The following is a 16,374-nucleotide window of genomic DNA, read 5'->3' as shown; positions in this document are numbered from 1 at the left end:
TATAAAAATTACACTCAAGATTTTTTTTTTTTTTTTATTAACCAGCTGTATCATCCTTTATAAGAAAAATGCATAGAAATGTAACAACTACATGATTTAAAGCATCAGTCATGTCCATAGTATACATTATGCGGGTTATGTGCCTAAGTTAAGTTTGGGGAACTCTGTGCATGTATTTATGATGTTTACTCTTTCATAAAACAGTCAGTGGGTGTAAGAACAGAAGTTTTCAGCTAATACATATTTCAAAAGCCAGACTGTTGCCTTCCTCTGCTCTCAAGTTCCCCGCTGTGTTCATTTGTAGGAACCCCATTAGCATGAATAGACTGAACACAGGGTACTAGTCCTTTATCCATTTGGGACCATATGGGGTGCCTCCGCTACAGCTATCAGCCCAGCCAGCATCTTCACTTAAAGGTTAACTGCCTTTCAAACTGCATCAAGCTCCATTCGCACTAACACAAGCAATTTAATGGACTGCAAGAGACTAAGGCGCTCTACTGTCCCTGTAGAAAAAAAGAACAAGACAAACCCTTGTAGAATGAAAGATTGAAGTCAGAGAGAGAAAGACGATTAGAAGAAATGGACAGTGTCTAGAAGGGGCCATTTGGATGTGTTAGAGACCCCACTTAGCTCACTTTCCTCATCAGATGTTAGAATGATCCAATGGCATAAAAGGAAAGTCTACAATAAGTCAGGAGGCGAAAAATGGCTGAGATTTTTCCCGAATGTGCACTCATCTCTTTAACGGCCCACACACGTTTCAGACCAAATGTACTTATACTACGTATTACCTGGTTGCTAAAACAGTATGTGCTTACTTACCGTATACCAAATGGGTTATTCTCACTTTAATATGGATTTGTGGCCACATTACGTTTTATGCGTCTATGATCTTTTAAAACAAATTTTAATAGATTTACCTGAAAGTTTTTGTGGTTTTTAAGAATTTATATGTACAGTTTGGTTTTTAAAAATGTGAAGGGTTTGAAATGGCACCAGCACAAGGCTGTGAGATTTACAACAGTACATCACAACACTGAATGGATTATTCCACGCTGAGTTAACGGGAGATAAATTAAATCAACCTAACGTGAAAAACCACCCAACATTTAGCCCTCTACACCTCTTAACTCTACATGTGAAGGTTTACACTGCACCAATGAGAGCCTCTATAAAGGCTGGGAATAGAGGGTTCGGTTGACATGCTTACGCTGGCTCTCTTTGTAAATGAAGCTCATTTTCCGTGTTAAAGGCTCAGATTGTCGTGATGGAGGTGGAGGAGGATCCTGTGAAGTCAGCCAAATTGTTAGAAGGGTTTAATGACCACTGGCATGGCACTTTGCTGTTATGACATGATATTTTTGAGGTAGATGTAGTTTCATGAGGTAGACTGGTCTTTAGAAAAAGTAATGTAATGTTAAATGGTTATGAGTCCAGCAGGATCCCAAAAAAACTGTAAAAGTGTACCTGTGAAAGGTAACTGCATGTGTAAAAAGCACTTTGTTTTTTAGATTATAGTTATGTTCATACATTTTTGAAAACCACATCTTTGTAAAAGAATTATGCCGCATAAACGATCACATTGAATGAAAAAAAAAAAATAACACTCTCACACCAGTCCTGACCTAAAGAAGAAATTCAAATAATTGTCTGAGGCACTGGGTTATGTACAATTTCATTTTTTTTTTCAAATTCTCCTGCCCATTATCACTGTAATTATAACATTGTCAATACAATCAAACCTCTGGAATGAAATCAAAAGAATTATGCTACAGTTGCTGTCCGATCGGCATTTAAAAGGCAAATACTAAAAGCATCATGCATCATCCATACTGTCAGAAGAACTTTGTAGTACGAAAGCATTTGAAAAGCAGCTAGAAAGAGATTGATTCTCTGTAATATGAGAACATGAACATCTAATGCTTGACTGAAGTTATCCAGTAGTGGTCTGTCCAGAGCTTTTTGACTGGGGTGGCTCATGTAAGGTACAGAGACATTGTCAAGAAGCATAATCCATCTTCACTGTAATTGAGGCTGCAGACGGCATGATCCTAATGAAAAGTGAGTGAGCATGTGTCAAATGCCACCAAAGTATACTCTTGTCACAAATTGAAGGCAGGTTATTTTCCACAGGGTATTTGTTTTTAAATCTTAATGACAAAAGCCTCTGGGCATTGGTGTATGGATGTTTGCAGTACACCTTCCACTTATATAACATTAAAGATTCAGCATTTTAGCTAATGCAAAGATGAACAGTCAGCTATTTCCAGGGAAAGCATATAGAAGACAGCACTGCAGTAGGCAGGTGTACTTTGAGAAGTTTAATGGAAGGAAACTAAATATGGTCCAACTATTAATACTGTACTAATTAGCTTGCAAAACACAAGTCTTGAAGAAATGGAAAGCACTGATAAAGATGAGTTTTCCAAACACCAAGTGCATTTCAATATATATATATTTTGATCCAAGTACCAAAATACAGAATGTTCACTCCCCTTTTTTTTTCTTTTTTTTTTTTTTTACTTTTAAAGGGATAGCTCACCCAAAAATGAAAATTCTGTTATCATTTATTCACCCTCATTTTAATCACTGCAATTTTAAAGCCTAAGTTAAAAGGAATTAAATACATTAATACACCATTAAAACAAGATGTTTTCTGCGGTATCAAATTATTTATGTAACTATTATCAGTAATTCAAGTAATCAATTTAGTGATCCAGTTACTAATGTTTTAAAACTCCTGCAGCGTTGCACGAGTTACAGACTTTATGACGCAATTACGCAGGATTTTTAGAAAACACAGGACAAGATTATTTCACTTAAAGTGTGGCTTAGGGTGGTGTACGATTTGAGCATGTCAGGGATGGGTATCACAGTGTGGGGTCGCAGGTTAAAGGGGTCTTACCTTGAAGGAGGACATGGCAGGGTCCCTGTTATACCTGTCTATGGTGTGGAACTTGGTGGAGTGGTTGAGTTCATGGTAGAGCTCTGAGTGTCTTTTGCGAGTGTGCATCACTTTCTGTAAGGAATGGAAAAAACAAAACAAAAAAACAAACAAAAAGAAACAAAAGCAAAAATAAGAAGGGGCAGGCCAGGGAGGAGCTGGGTCAATGGCTCCAGTGTTAAACCGCAAAACTAGGATTACTACAAACACTCAACCTCTCGAAGGGTGGTGCTTTGATTGAGTAGTAAACGGATTGGTTCTGATAGATATTAAACAATGTTAAAGCTCTCTGTTAGTGTCATTTCTTACTGACAGACACTTCCACCAATTCCCAGACTTAATTGGAGGTGGTTGGAAGCTGGCTGGGCTGTCTTGTAGTCACAGCTGGTGTTCACGCAGAGCTGACATGGAGCTCCAGCCTGCGAATGTAAGCATCCATGTACTAGGGTTGATTTCTGAGAAATAATGGAATTTTGGGTTTTATTTGGCTTTCTACAAATGTTTATATAACAATTATATTATTTTTTAGGGCAACCAAATATATACATTTATGCAAGTATATTTTTAATGGCATTTTAATTTAGCACATTCACCCATTTAACTTAATTCTGCTCAGTCTGAATTCTAAAACTTGCTGAAATATGAGTGTTGGAACCAATCCAATCTGACCAGCAAACAAGTGCCACAAATGCCAAACCAGCAAACAGATAATTTTAACCAGGCTGGGAGATTGACTGACCTCTTGACTTTACCAGAGCAATACACATTTTAGTCAAATAGTATTTAGCTTTTGTTTTCAAGAGGAATTTAATGCATTAAAACTAAATGCACTACACATTATTATGTATTTATAGGTATATTTCACATAATTAACTTTTTCTAAATGAATCCTAAGTAGCAGCAAAAAAATATTATCACAATTATGAAAAATTATTTTAGTCTACCGTCAACCTCAGATTTGTTTATCGGGACAGGAGGGAGATCTCATGCAGCACTGAATCGGATGGAAAAAGGTTATGAAGCTCTAAAAGCATTTAAATGTGTTAGTAACAAGACATACCTCTGTTTGAGAAGAAGCCTCCATTCTGGAGAGCAAATATCCAGTCATAACTTAACTTAAGCTTTCAAACATAATTGAAGAACAGTTGGTTTAAAAGCACACAAGTGTGTTCTAAAGAAAATGGATTGGGATGTTTTAGACTGGAGAGTTGCTGGATCCTGGCAGTTGATCATTCCATGGAGGTGCTCTCCAGGCTGCCTCAGTCATACACGTGCAGTCTCTACTCGTCTCATTATGCCATCTTTCTCTTTCATACACAATAATGCCACTCACTCAACACTTACAGAGCTCTACACTGGTTCAGTGTTTCTGCAGCCTTGATCCTTCTGTATTAAGAAGCATATTCTGCTTGCATATGGTGTCATTGAACGGCACATTTTGTGATGACATATCAAATATGTCATATAGAAATCGGGTGACTAGATTTCTGTAATGTTAAATGCAGGACAGTTTCTGAAATCACTGAGTATATCTATTGCTACGTAATAACTAAACTGCATTTGAACTGCAGGAATGCTGTAAAATACAGTTATACATCAACATCACATCTATGAACTGCCAAGGCTGTTTAAAGTCATTTTAAATATAGGTGTCAAACTAATGACATCCCCATGAAACACCATGTCAATGTTAATCATTTTTTACAAAATAAGAGAGAAATAAGAGTAATCATAACAATGTTAACAGAGTTCATAACATCATTTTTGAACAAAATGTACAAATTAGTTTTCACCTTTGTAACAGTAGTTGTGTATTACTCCATCAATTGTCCTTGGTGTGAAAAGATAGACCTCAAAATCATACAATCACTGCTGAAAAGGGTTCAAATATACACAAAATACTACAAAACCAAAGATTGTGCAGAACCTGAAGGATTTTCCTACAGCAGCGATTCCCAACCACATTTCTGGATGACCCCCAACACTGCACATTTTGCATGTCTCCTTAATCAAGTAGACCTGATTCAGATAATCAGCTCATTAGCTGAGACTCCAAGACCAGCAATGGGTGTGTCAGATAAAAGAGATATGGAAAATGTGCAGTATTGTGGGGCCTCCAGAAACGTGGTTTAACTGTTCGGGTCCTGCTCCTGGAGGGCCACTGTCCTGCAGAGTTTAGCTCCATCCCCAAATAAACACATCCGAACCAGCTAATCAAGGTTCACCAAACATACTAGAATAGGGGTGCCCAAACTAAGTCTTGGAGGTCCGATGTCCTGCAGAGGTTAGCTCCAACTTGCCTCAACACCTGCCGTGAAGTTTCTAGTATGCTTCATAAAAGCTTAGTTAGCTGGTTCAAGTGTGTTTAATTGGGGTTGGAGTCAAACTATGCAGTCCAGCAGCCCTCCAGGACCAAGTTTGGCTACTTCTGTACTAGAAACACCCAGGCAGGTGTGTTAGAGCTAAACTCTGCAGGACAGTGATGCTCCAGAACGGAGTTTGGAAAACTCTTGTTTGAAGACAAACCAGTGACTCAACTGTTGATCTTTTAGGTAACAACTCGGTAGTAGTAAGGGTATGTAAATGTTTGAAATTCATTTGTAGAAATATCATATCAGTTATTATGTCTTGTGGATTATATGTGAACTTCTATTATGTAAAACGGCTCGTTCAGGACAGTGCTAAATATAAATAACACCACTTTTATGACCCCTTGTATTTTGTTAAAAGTATTACCTTCTTTCATATTCTGCCAAGGGGATGTAAACTTATGAGCAGAACTATATGTACATACACACTCTACTATAAAGTTAATATATTTTATATTAAACATATCATATGTTTAGTTTAATTTTATCATATATATTTCAAAGTGTGATATGTGGTTACCCTATTTTTAAACTATGCTGAAAAATCATCGTTTACAAATCAAGGCATGTGAAACACTGAGCAGTTCTGCCATGAATAGGACTGTTGCTAATACTAAATGCATGATGGGGGGAAACAAGCACCAGAGCGGCAACTACCATTGGCTCCTGTATGAGTCCACTGAAAAATAATGTTGGACAGAAGCACAGACACCAGTCTAAGGACAGATGGGGACAAGGTCTTACCTCAAAGTCCAGCTCAGAGTACCGTACTCTTTTCCTCTGGGGGATGGGGAGAGAAGACACCATCAATCACAACTGCATATCTTTCAGCACCTGAGTAAACTGGCGCCCATGACGCATTTGTCTCATGCAGGTGCAGTTAGCATTTAATTCCCCTTAGATGACTGAACTGTGCTTTTGCGATGGGTGTTTTAATTTTTGGCTTCAAACTGAACTTCACTATAAAAACAAGGAAAGGTGTATTTGACTTTAACAAGTGGGTGTATGGCGGGCATCTTGCAGCATAACAGAAGTGCATAAATAAAAATGTCAATGAAAAAAAAAAGTTCTGGGAGAAACAAGATACTGTAATGTGTACTTCCCACAGCACACCTAAACTTTGTTACATATCTAATTACATAATTTTAGGCTATTTAGGCTATTTTTCATGAAAAACAAATAAACAAATAATACATAAATAGAAGTAAATACATTTGTGTGCAAATAATGTAAACAGCAGAAAGTGTTGTATGTTTAGAAAATGGCATAATTTAAAAACGTCTGTAAACATCTGTATTCTTCTGTAAACACACAAAAAACACTTGCTTAGTACAAACTTGCTTAGTTCTAAAAAATGTATTTGTACCTCTGCATGATGCACTTTGCATAGTAATGTACATGGTCTTAATTTAACTTAATGCTCCACTTGGTGAGTCAGTTGAGAAGACCAACCCACAATAATATTTCTAATAGGCCCATGAAACTGTATTTTCATTAATTTTTATTAAAGTACTTCAAAGATTTTCATCAAGGTTTGTATTGTTACAATGTCTGTAGTGAAGTGTGTCACCATGTTACATGCTACATGTTACATTTTCTCCATTAAAGGAAAACACCACTGTATCCTATATTCCACTATGTTCTTCCCTCAACTTAGATGAGTTGATATGTACCTCTCCCGTCTCAGTGTGTGCACTCAATCACTGTAGCACGTGGCGCCACTATGCTAGCGTTTAGCTTAGCACCATTCATTCCTTAGGATCCAAACAGGTATGAATTTAGAATCCACCAAACACTTCCATGTTTTCCCTATTTAAAGATGGTTACATGAGTAGTTACAGGAGTAAGTATGGTGACAAAAAAAAAAAAAAAAGTGGCCAGTTATTATAAAAAATTATAATTATAATGTATGGCGGAAGAGCACTTCATAGCACTTCGACCTCGGCGCGGTATTATCATCACTCCTGAAGTGCTGCAAAGTGCTCTTCTGCCATACATTATAGTCATCATTATTATCCACTTAGGAAATCGCCACTGTTTATTTTGTGTCACCATACTTGTGTAACTACTCATGTTACCGTCTTTAAATAGGGAAAACATGGAAGTGTTTGGTAGCTTCTAAATTAATCTCTGTCTGGATGGGAGAGGTATGCATCAACTCGTCTAAGTTGGGGGAAGGACATAGTGGAATATAGAAAAACGGTGTCGTTTTCCTTTAAATTGTAACCGTACAAAGCTGACTGAAAATCGCAAAGTTATCCTTTAAAAATATATATATTTGTCTTTGGAAAATGGGATTACTTGGCAACTTTTCCAAGCACACTAATGACCTACCAGCAAAAGTTTTCATTAGTAGACTATTTGCATTTAAATTTGAATGGCTCACAAATCAGCATCATTCTTAAACCAAACTGGCCTTAATGCTTCACGGCAAAGGCATTTGGCATTTTTTAGTATTCATTGTATTGTTGTTGTTGTTGTTTTTTTTACCCTGGCATTGTTGCTTTGTGTTATATTTAGTGTCCATTAAGTGTCATATATGCAATTCGGTGCACCATGTAAATCAATATGAAAAGTAAACAAAATATGTCCATTTATGGTCATAATTGAGGCTTTAGATGTCATATAAGAGATATAAATACAGTTAACCAATAGTGCCTGTACACATTGTGAGGCAATTTGTCACAAGCTCAAACTCATAGAACACAAACCAGTCAAGACCTGGCTATATGCTACTATGCCATTCAAAAAGGGAGGCATTGTGTACCTCGTTGAAAGTGTGAGATGTTAGTTGACAAAGTTACTTCAGGTGTCACTGGGTGAGTTAAGTGAGAGGAAGCCAAAGCACTACAGACCCCACCAATGTTCAAGCCCAATAAAATATCAATACCTAGGTTCCTTTCCCTGAGTGGTACAACCTTATAAGGCCTGTCAGTGAGTTCTTAAGTTTGAAAACGGGGGAAAATGCCCCCTGTCAGTGAGTTCTCAAGTTTGAAAACGGGGGAAAATGCAGCCTTTCCAGCTTAATGATTGATTTGAAAGTAATATACAAAATCGTATAAACTCTGACAACCTGCAGTTGCATTTTAGGTGTAGAGGCACTTATGAGTAAGTGTGTGAGACAAGAGAGAGATAGAGAATATACGAGAAACATTTAGTGTGTTGTATAGGTGGTCAGCTATCAAAGCATTGATCAACTTCTTAAAGTCAACACAAAATTAATATATTAATTAACTAATAATAATAAAATATTTACATTTTAAATATTTGGTTTGACCTTCTAAAACTAAGCTTAAACACTTCCATTCATTGAGCATTTGCAATTTTATATCTTATTTTGGTTGGCAAGGTGAGCTTAATTATTATTTTTTTCTCAGTAATAGTATTTTTTATTATTCTTCTTACATTTTGATGAAGAACAGTACTTTTTAAAAGAAAAATATATGGCTTATATATTTTATATTGACTTTAAGTTTGACAACTGACTTAGTTAGAAACTCATGCCCCAGCCCCAAGAACTATGTGTAGGAGACAGAGAGGGAAGGTTTTGTGTCCGTTAATGAAGGAGTGCAGGCTCTCAGGCACTTCATCTGGCTGTTTCTCTCTCACCATCTGCAGTTTCTTCTTGTGGGGCTGTAGTGTAATTATAGAGAGAAGAGCATCTGCACACACACGGCACACACACCTATGCAGTCACTAAGTTGTGTAACATCATGTTGACAGGGGACTCTGGGTATAGAAGGCACACCTGAATAAATTCCTGTGACGGACTGATGAGAGAGTTGCAAGATGATCAGCATGGTGTCTCAGGGACTACAGATGATGTGGCATCATCCAGCCACGAAATGAAAGGAGACATTACTAATAAAATAATTCAGCCTTGGTATTGCTCTCTTGTTAGAATACCTTAAAACTATTCACCCTCATGTCATTTCAAACCTAACTTATGTTCTTCTGCTGAACACAAAGGAGAATATTTTGGAAAGCAAATGGGGTCTAGTGTTGTTTTGGACCCCACTGCCTTTAAAAAAATAAAAAATAAAATAATAAAACCCTTCAAAATATCCTATTTTGTGTTTCATGTTGGGAATGACATGTAAAATTTTCATTTTTGAGAGAACTATTGAGAATTTGTCTGTTGCTAGGTAAGAATCTACAGTTTGTGTGTCTTGGGTTGACGTGTTTGCAATCACTGCATTCATGTTTGGTTTCATATTGGTGATGTGTTATGCAGATCTAACTTACAATTTCCCGTAATAACTATTATTTGTGCTATGTGGTCCCCAGTTCCCTTTTTCTTGGAAAGAATGCTAAGATATTACAACACTATTGTGCTCCTATGTTGTACACCAAAACAGCAAACCGCAGGTAGTTTTCCAAAATACCACAGGTTATTTGGTAGTGATGGTTGTAAATTGTGAAAGAATGTACCCCTTCTTTAACCCCTACTTACTTCCAAAGTTCCAGCAGAGTTGCCGGTGTTTGTGCTGCCCAGGTTGCGGGGAAGGGTTCTGGTGCGCTCCACTTTTCGAGAGGTGAGGATCTGCCGGACCGAGGGATGATTCTGCTTGACCTGTAGGGTGCGGGTGTTGGTGTGGGAGTGCGTGTGCCCAGTGTGAACCGGCAACTGTTTGAGTGTGCCGTAGGAGCGGTTTAAGTTCATGCTGATGTGGTCCACAGCTGCAAAGTCTGCTGGGTATGCCTCACTTTCTGCTGGATGCAGAGTCAATGGTGAAGGGGGTGGAGGAAAAGGAGGCTCATCTACTGTAATGTTCAGGGGCTTCCCCTCATCCTGTGCTGGAGGTGGGGGCTTGAGACTGACTGTCCGACAAGGCAACACCATGTAGTCCCCTTCCCCCCCTCCACCACCACCTGAATCCTGGGTGGAAGATGGATTTGGTCGGGCCCAACCCAGCCCACTCTCGGTGCACAGGTAGATGGGTCCAGATTGTTGATGCTGACCTTGTTGCTCAACATTGACCTCCTTCTTTAGTGGCTGCTCACTTAGTTCATTCAGGGGAACCAAAGGAGGTACCTGCACCAGGAGGTTAGGGGGTGCGATGTTCCCAGGCAGGCTGCTAAAATTCATACCTTCCTGATGAGCCGCCAACTTGGGGTCATCTTCGTCATCCAGGGAGATGCGGGATAGAGTGCCAGTTATGGTAGCGGGGTTACAGGTGTTTACCTCCTTAAAGATGACTGAGGTTGGAAGGAAAGAGAAAGAGAACAGATAGACAGAAGTGGGGAGGAAAAAAGAGAAGGAAGCAGAGGTCGAGTGCACAAGATCACACAGATGTACGGAGTGGCAAAGAGCAGAGAGAGAAACCGATTATAACAAAGTTGTATGGCAAAACAACACATGACAGAAAAGGAAAGGGGTGGGATGGAAGATGGTTACACAGCAGTTCCCAAAGTTATAGAGCCCAGATGTTTTGGAGAGAGGTTGAAGCAGTTACAGAGTAAGCAAAATTGATTTGAGTGGGTGCGGAGAGAATGCAATTGGTAGAGGGAATGATGGGAAAAAAGACAAAAGAAAATGAGCTCAGTTACAGTGCATGGAAATGGATTGTGTCAGTGCAGAGGTCAAAGAACACGTAAAAGGTAAGGCGGTGAAGGGCAGGATAGGACAAACATTTTCATGAATGTAAAATAGCATCCAGGAGTCTTGGCATTAGTGATGCATGGGTTGGCTTTTTTTCCAACCCGCGGGTCCCGCTTTTCTGAAATTATTTTGCCCACCCCATCGGGGACATCATGGAAGTTATGTTGCTACTTAGACATTCGTATTGTAACCTTATCAAAGAACCCAATAAAATATGAAAATGTTCCAAATATTTAATATAGGCTATAGGAAATTGTACTAGTGATGGTTCGTTCGTGAACTTATATTTTAGGTGAATGAATCATTCTCGTTCATGTAATCCACTGACTCATATTTCTCATACCCTGAAGTTCCTCCCTCCACAGCAGTGCGCGAGCTTGGCGTTATTAGCAGCGCATGCGGAGCGCTTGAACAGCTCTGTGAACTGTTTCATCCTGTCAAAGAGTTACTTAAGATGCGACAGAGCATGCGATTTGTTGAATGTAGTGAACAAATACGATATTCCCATTTGAGAACGAGTTGAATGAACTGATACATAGCTCGTTCGTGAATGAAATGAATGAGAGTATACCGGGTCAGTGAGCCAAGCATGTAAATCTCGACCAGCAATCAGCAGATACAAAGCGCAGTTATAGGTGCACATATGCTTGTTTTCATATTTAGCATACAGAACATAACTCCACGTTTAATCCATGATTTATTAATGTGAATATAATATATATGAACAGTCTGACCAAACAATTAAAATGTTTAATTATGCAAGAAAACCTTGCGCTATGTTCATCTGAACAACTTATTTAGACTATTTATTTAATGCGAACATGCACACACTTTAATAAAGCCAAATCAGTTTTTGTCACAAGTAAATACGTTCGTCTACTTAAGCCATAACACATAAGAAACTCTTTTTCGCCACCTGCTGTGGCGTATTTGTGTATAATATGAAGAAATGGTCACTGAACAAATCAGTGAACAAATCTGAACGAATCATTTTGTTGAACGAACTGAAAAGCAACGAATCTCTTGAAATAATCAATTTCCACCACTAAATTCCACTCACCATAAATTGATTTTTTAAATTTTTGTTTTTAGTGACCCTCCCAAACCCGCCCTGCAATAAAGTGCCAATTTCTTAACCTGCCCCAACAGGACCCGCGGGTTACCCGCGGGCTATGAGACGACCCGCGCATCACTACTTGGCATGCATAAGTTGGACGGTTGCAAATGTTGGTGCCCCATAAGTGTTCAACTAGGAGATCACTTGAATTAGGTAGGGTTAGGAAGGAAAGCCATGCATAAATAAGCTCCTCTAAGAAAAAAAAAAAAAAAAACATCAGCCGTAACGGCTTACCGTTTCATACATCATTAATAAGTTCAAAAGGTAAAAGGAAAATAGGAATAAGGAGCAACTGCATACATCTAAAATAATGTACATATAAAAGAAAAAAAAAAGTATACAACTTTTCTTGATTTTGTCTTTTGAATTTTATAAAGTCAATATTACAGCAATGGTAGTTTCTATTCCACAAAACTGATCAACATATTTGTTTCTACTCCTACAATGTTGAGGTTACAGACCAAGATAAGTCTGGACTTCAAAAAAACTGATGTGCAACGCTGCAGCACAGCCTTTTTCTTTATGAGGTGAAACTAGTAACACTATTTAGCTGGTTTAGAGTTAAAACTAGGGGTGTCAGTTTAACGTGTTACAAAAAAAAATACATTTTATGAAGTTATGAAAAAATTATGCAATTAAAATACCTTAACACAGTTAAAGGGTTAGTTCACCCGAGAATGAAAATTGGTCCATCTTCTACTCACCCTCGAAACATCCTAGGTGTATGTGACTTTCCTCTTTCAGAATAATCCAATCGAAGTTTGGATTCCCGATGAATATGGGATATCGCTTCGATAGACCAATCTACTTTGAGTGTAAACTAAACGAGCCAATGCACATTGGCATGCAATTATTGCATCCAGCTGCCGCTGATCACTGCGTGAGTATAAGAGGGCAGCAGGTGCAATGCATACCAGCTTTTCGCTTCGAAGCCGAGCAGGGACGTGCACCGACATTTTGAGGGGCAGGGACTCAAGTGAAATAAAGGGCACTTCTCAAAATTATTATTATTTTTTTTTTTTAACAAAAAAGTATATTAATGCAACTCTGACTTCCTTTTTAAAAAAAATAATTTAAAAAGTTAATTAATTTTATCTTCCTATAACTCACGCAATTGTTTTATTTTCAAAAGATGTCTACAAAATAATCAGTTCACAGAAACCATGGTCTCCTTAGTATTCACTAGGTTTATAGAGCAGCAAAGGAAACCATTCCACAATGTGCATGTTTTGAAAACATTTTCTATACTAGTTTCAAGTTTATATGAAGAGTTATATATGAAAAGTGCCATCTGAAATTTTCTTATGAGCTTTTTTTTTTCAAGCTCGTATTTAAGTTCAGTAATTTAACTTAAATGACAATTAATAGGTAATTTTCATTGCCAGTAATGTGAAATAAGTGAACATAAACATACAAGCTTGATAAAAATGATCATTATTGAAGGAAATTTCAGATGGCACTTAGAGGATTTTTCATCTGAACTCTTCATATTTAGAATAACCTAAATAACTGCATCAAACAGAGGGGCGTGTTTTACTAATAATTTGTTTATTTTTGCACAAGGCACTACATCGTTTGAATTATTTTGGTGTTATCAGAATACATAACACTTTAAAATTAAACTTACCAAAATAATTGAGTAAAAATTCAATAAAAGCCAATGTCATGTATGTGTTTGTGGTGGTATGGAATACTATTTTATAAAGGTTTCGAGGAAATAAAAAAAAGTTAAATTACTTAAATAGTTAATTTATAAATATTGTTATTTTTAAAGTTTAATGTTAACTTATTTCTACTCAGTTTTATTTATTAATGTACCAGATGCAGTTACTCAGATTTACTATATTTTTTAGAGTCTATCCTCCATCTGTTTGCATCTGTAGATTTCTTCTAAATTCACCAATTTAGATTTCTAAGTTTCAGGGGGAAAGACTCTTGATGTAAGTCAATAACTGGGGACGTTCTGTATGCAAATTAGGCGTCAACTAGTTAAAATGCGCACATTTGCATCTAATTGACAGGGAAATGCAGGTAAATAGGATAAACAAAATAACTAAAGCATATCACCTGGTGGTGATATATGCTTATTTTATTAACTTATTTTATTACATGGCTTGGTTGAATTCCAATGTAGAATGCGGTCTGTTATAACCAACAGACCGCTGTGCGGAGTATAACAGACCGTTGCCATGAAAAACAGAGCGTTGCTATGGACTCACAGGATTCTAACCGTAGAGACGGAGCGGACTATTTTCTTTACCGGAAGCAATACAATCGGGTTTAACAATCGGGGGAGAGGGAGAGGGAGCGCTTCAGAACTCCTGACCTGATATTTAGATACTATATTTCAATAAATATATTTGTTTGAAAGGGAAGCTGTGTGCAAACAGAAATATATATTATTTTTCAAAAATAAAAAAAGCATCCCAGAAAAAAGGGCACTTTCTCTCCAGGAATAAAAAGGGCAGGTGCTCAAGCCCCCTTTCATGTCTATGTGTGCACGTGCCTGAAGCCGAGTGACAGTGTCGTTCTGCTTACCTTGAACTGTGTCTACGGTGAACTGCGAGTTCAGCACGCTCTGGCAAGCTTCCTGTGTTGGCGGGATGGCGCTACAGCGGCAGTCGTTCCAGTATCGAGTGGGTTGCACACTTCAGGCTGCACTATCCCCTGTCGTGTGGCAAGTGGCCATCTCCCCTGTGCGCCTCAGCACTGAAAGAGTATTTCCTACAAGAGCAAATTTTCTCTAAAAGAGCTTCACGGGTGCGTCTTTTTAAAGACGACGGGTCGTCCTTTTAAGGATGCCGTTTCACCCGTGCGTTTCTGGGTGCGGTCGTTACCTGGCACCAGGTGATGGTCACGATCGCTGCCTCACGTGTCTGGGTGTCAAGCACGCTGAGGTGGCTTTCGTGGATGCGTCATGTTCCCATTGTGGGAAGATGACCATCTTGGAGCTGCGAACCATCTCTGGCTGTGTCTGGCAGACATGGCCTATTCGGCGACGCGGTCGAGAGCTTCGCCCAGCAAATCTCGGCTGCCCGGAAGCAGACTGAGGCATCCTGCCCCGGCGGGCACCTGCTGCCTCCTCCCATCCACCAACCGCAGTGCCCCAGCCTGCACGTCGCCGAGGGCGGGCCCCTGCGTCTGCCCCCGCTCCCGCGCCGCATCCGCAGCAGCCTCCAGCAAAGCAGCGCCGTGGAGCTGGGCGTGGGCGGGCAGCCCAGCCTGTCCAGCCGGTAAACGGAAGAGCAAGCGGCCCTGAGACAGGCGACCCAGAGATGGAGGGATCTGCTCTTCGGGAGATGGTGAACGCACCGGAGGAGGGCCGGGTGGAGAATCTTTTGTTTCATTTTTTTCCCGCCATTGGCCTCATGGCCGACAGTACCCAAATACTCGATAAAAGAGCAATTTCCCTTATCTCTGGGTCCCAGGGGGGTACGGAGAGTTGCGGACGGCCAAGCTCCGGACCTCACTCATCCTCCTCCTTCGCTAGATGGCAGCAGCGGGCGGTTCGAGAGCAACAAAGGCCCTACTCACGCACCCTCTGCCAACCCATGGAACCAGGTGAGCCCTGCACCCCACACCACACTCCGGCCTGCTCACAAGCCACCCAAGTTGGGTCCCTGTGTTCCACCTCGCTGCCCCACTGCGGGTACGGCTGTGATTCCGCTGGTCCCGCTTGTACGGTTTTTAAGCGCCTGGTCAGCGCTACCCAGATTTAGTTTGCCCGGCGTCCCCCCAAGTTCCGCGGTATCCGCTTCACTGGAGTGAAAGCGTCCGATGCCCCTGTCTTGTGGGAAGAGATAGCAGTCCTACTGGCGAAGGACGCGATAGAGCCGGTCCCTCCAGCCGATATGAGGACGGGGTTTTACAGCCCCTACTTCATTGTACCCAAGAAAGGCAGTGGGTCACGGCCGATCTTGGATCTGCGAGTTTTGAATCGGGCCCTCCATCAGCTACCGTTCAAAATTTTGACACAGAAACGCATTTTCGGTTGCGTCCGTCCCCAAGATTGGTTTGCAGCGATCGATCTGAAGGTCGCGTACTTTCATGTGTCCATCCTTCCGTGCAACAGACCTTTTCTGCGGTTTGCGTTCGAAGGACGGGCATATCAGTACAAGGTCCTGCCCTTCGGGCTGTCCCTGTCTCCCCGGGAGATGATTGGCTGATACTAGCACAGTCTCGGTATCAGTTGTGCTAGCACAGGGATGTGGTGCTCCGGCACCTGAGCCTGCTGGGCCTTCGGGTCAACTGGGAGAAGAGCAAACTCTCGCCGAGGCAGAGGATCTCTTTTCTTGGTATGGAGTTGGATTCGGTCAAACAGACAGCACGCCTCACAGAG

The 16,374-nt window shown here is 40.0% G+C and overlaps 1 protein-coding gene across 8 annotated transcripts in view; it reads right to left on the bottom strand.

Moving 5' to 3' along the window:
* The window catches only part of LOC132104292 (adhesion G protein-coupled receptor B2-like), a 310,415-nt gene that overhangs the window by 7,580 nt on the left and 286,461 nt on the right, over positions 1 to 16,374 (bottom strand). For 6 of the 8 annotated variants that reach the window (XM_059509655.1, XM_059509656.1, XM_059509659.1 and 3 more), the window contains 3 exons: positions 9,770 to 10,515; positions 6,061 to 6,096; positions 2,909 to 3,022 (listed from right to left, as the gene is read on the bottom strand). In XM_059509655.1, the coding sequence (XP_059365638.1) occupies positions 2,909 to 3,022; positions 6,061 to 6,096; positions 9,770 to 10,515 (896 nt within the window). The remainder of the gene's footprint in view (positions 1 to 2,908; positions 3,023 to 6,060; positions 6,097 to 9,769; positions 10,516 to 16,374) is intronic. The other 2 variants (XM_059509657.1, XM_059509661.1) reach the window with 1 other exon arrangement.

This window comes from Carassius carassius, chromosome 25, assembly GCF_963082965.1.
Source record: "Carassius carassius chromosome 25, fCarCar2.1, whole genome shotgun sequence".
NCBI lineage: Eukaryota > Metazoa > Chordata > Actinopteri > Cypriniformes > Cyprinidae > Carassius > Carassius carassius.
Note: the sequence above shows the minus strand (reverse complement) of the source record. Positions and strands in the feature narration are given on the sequence as shown.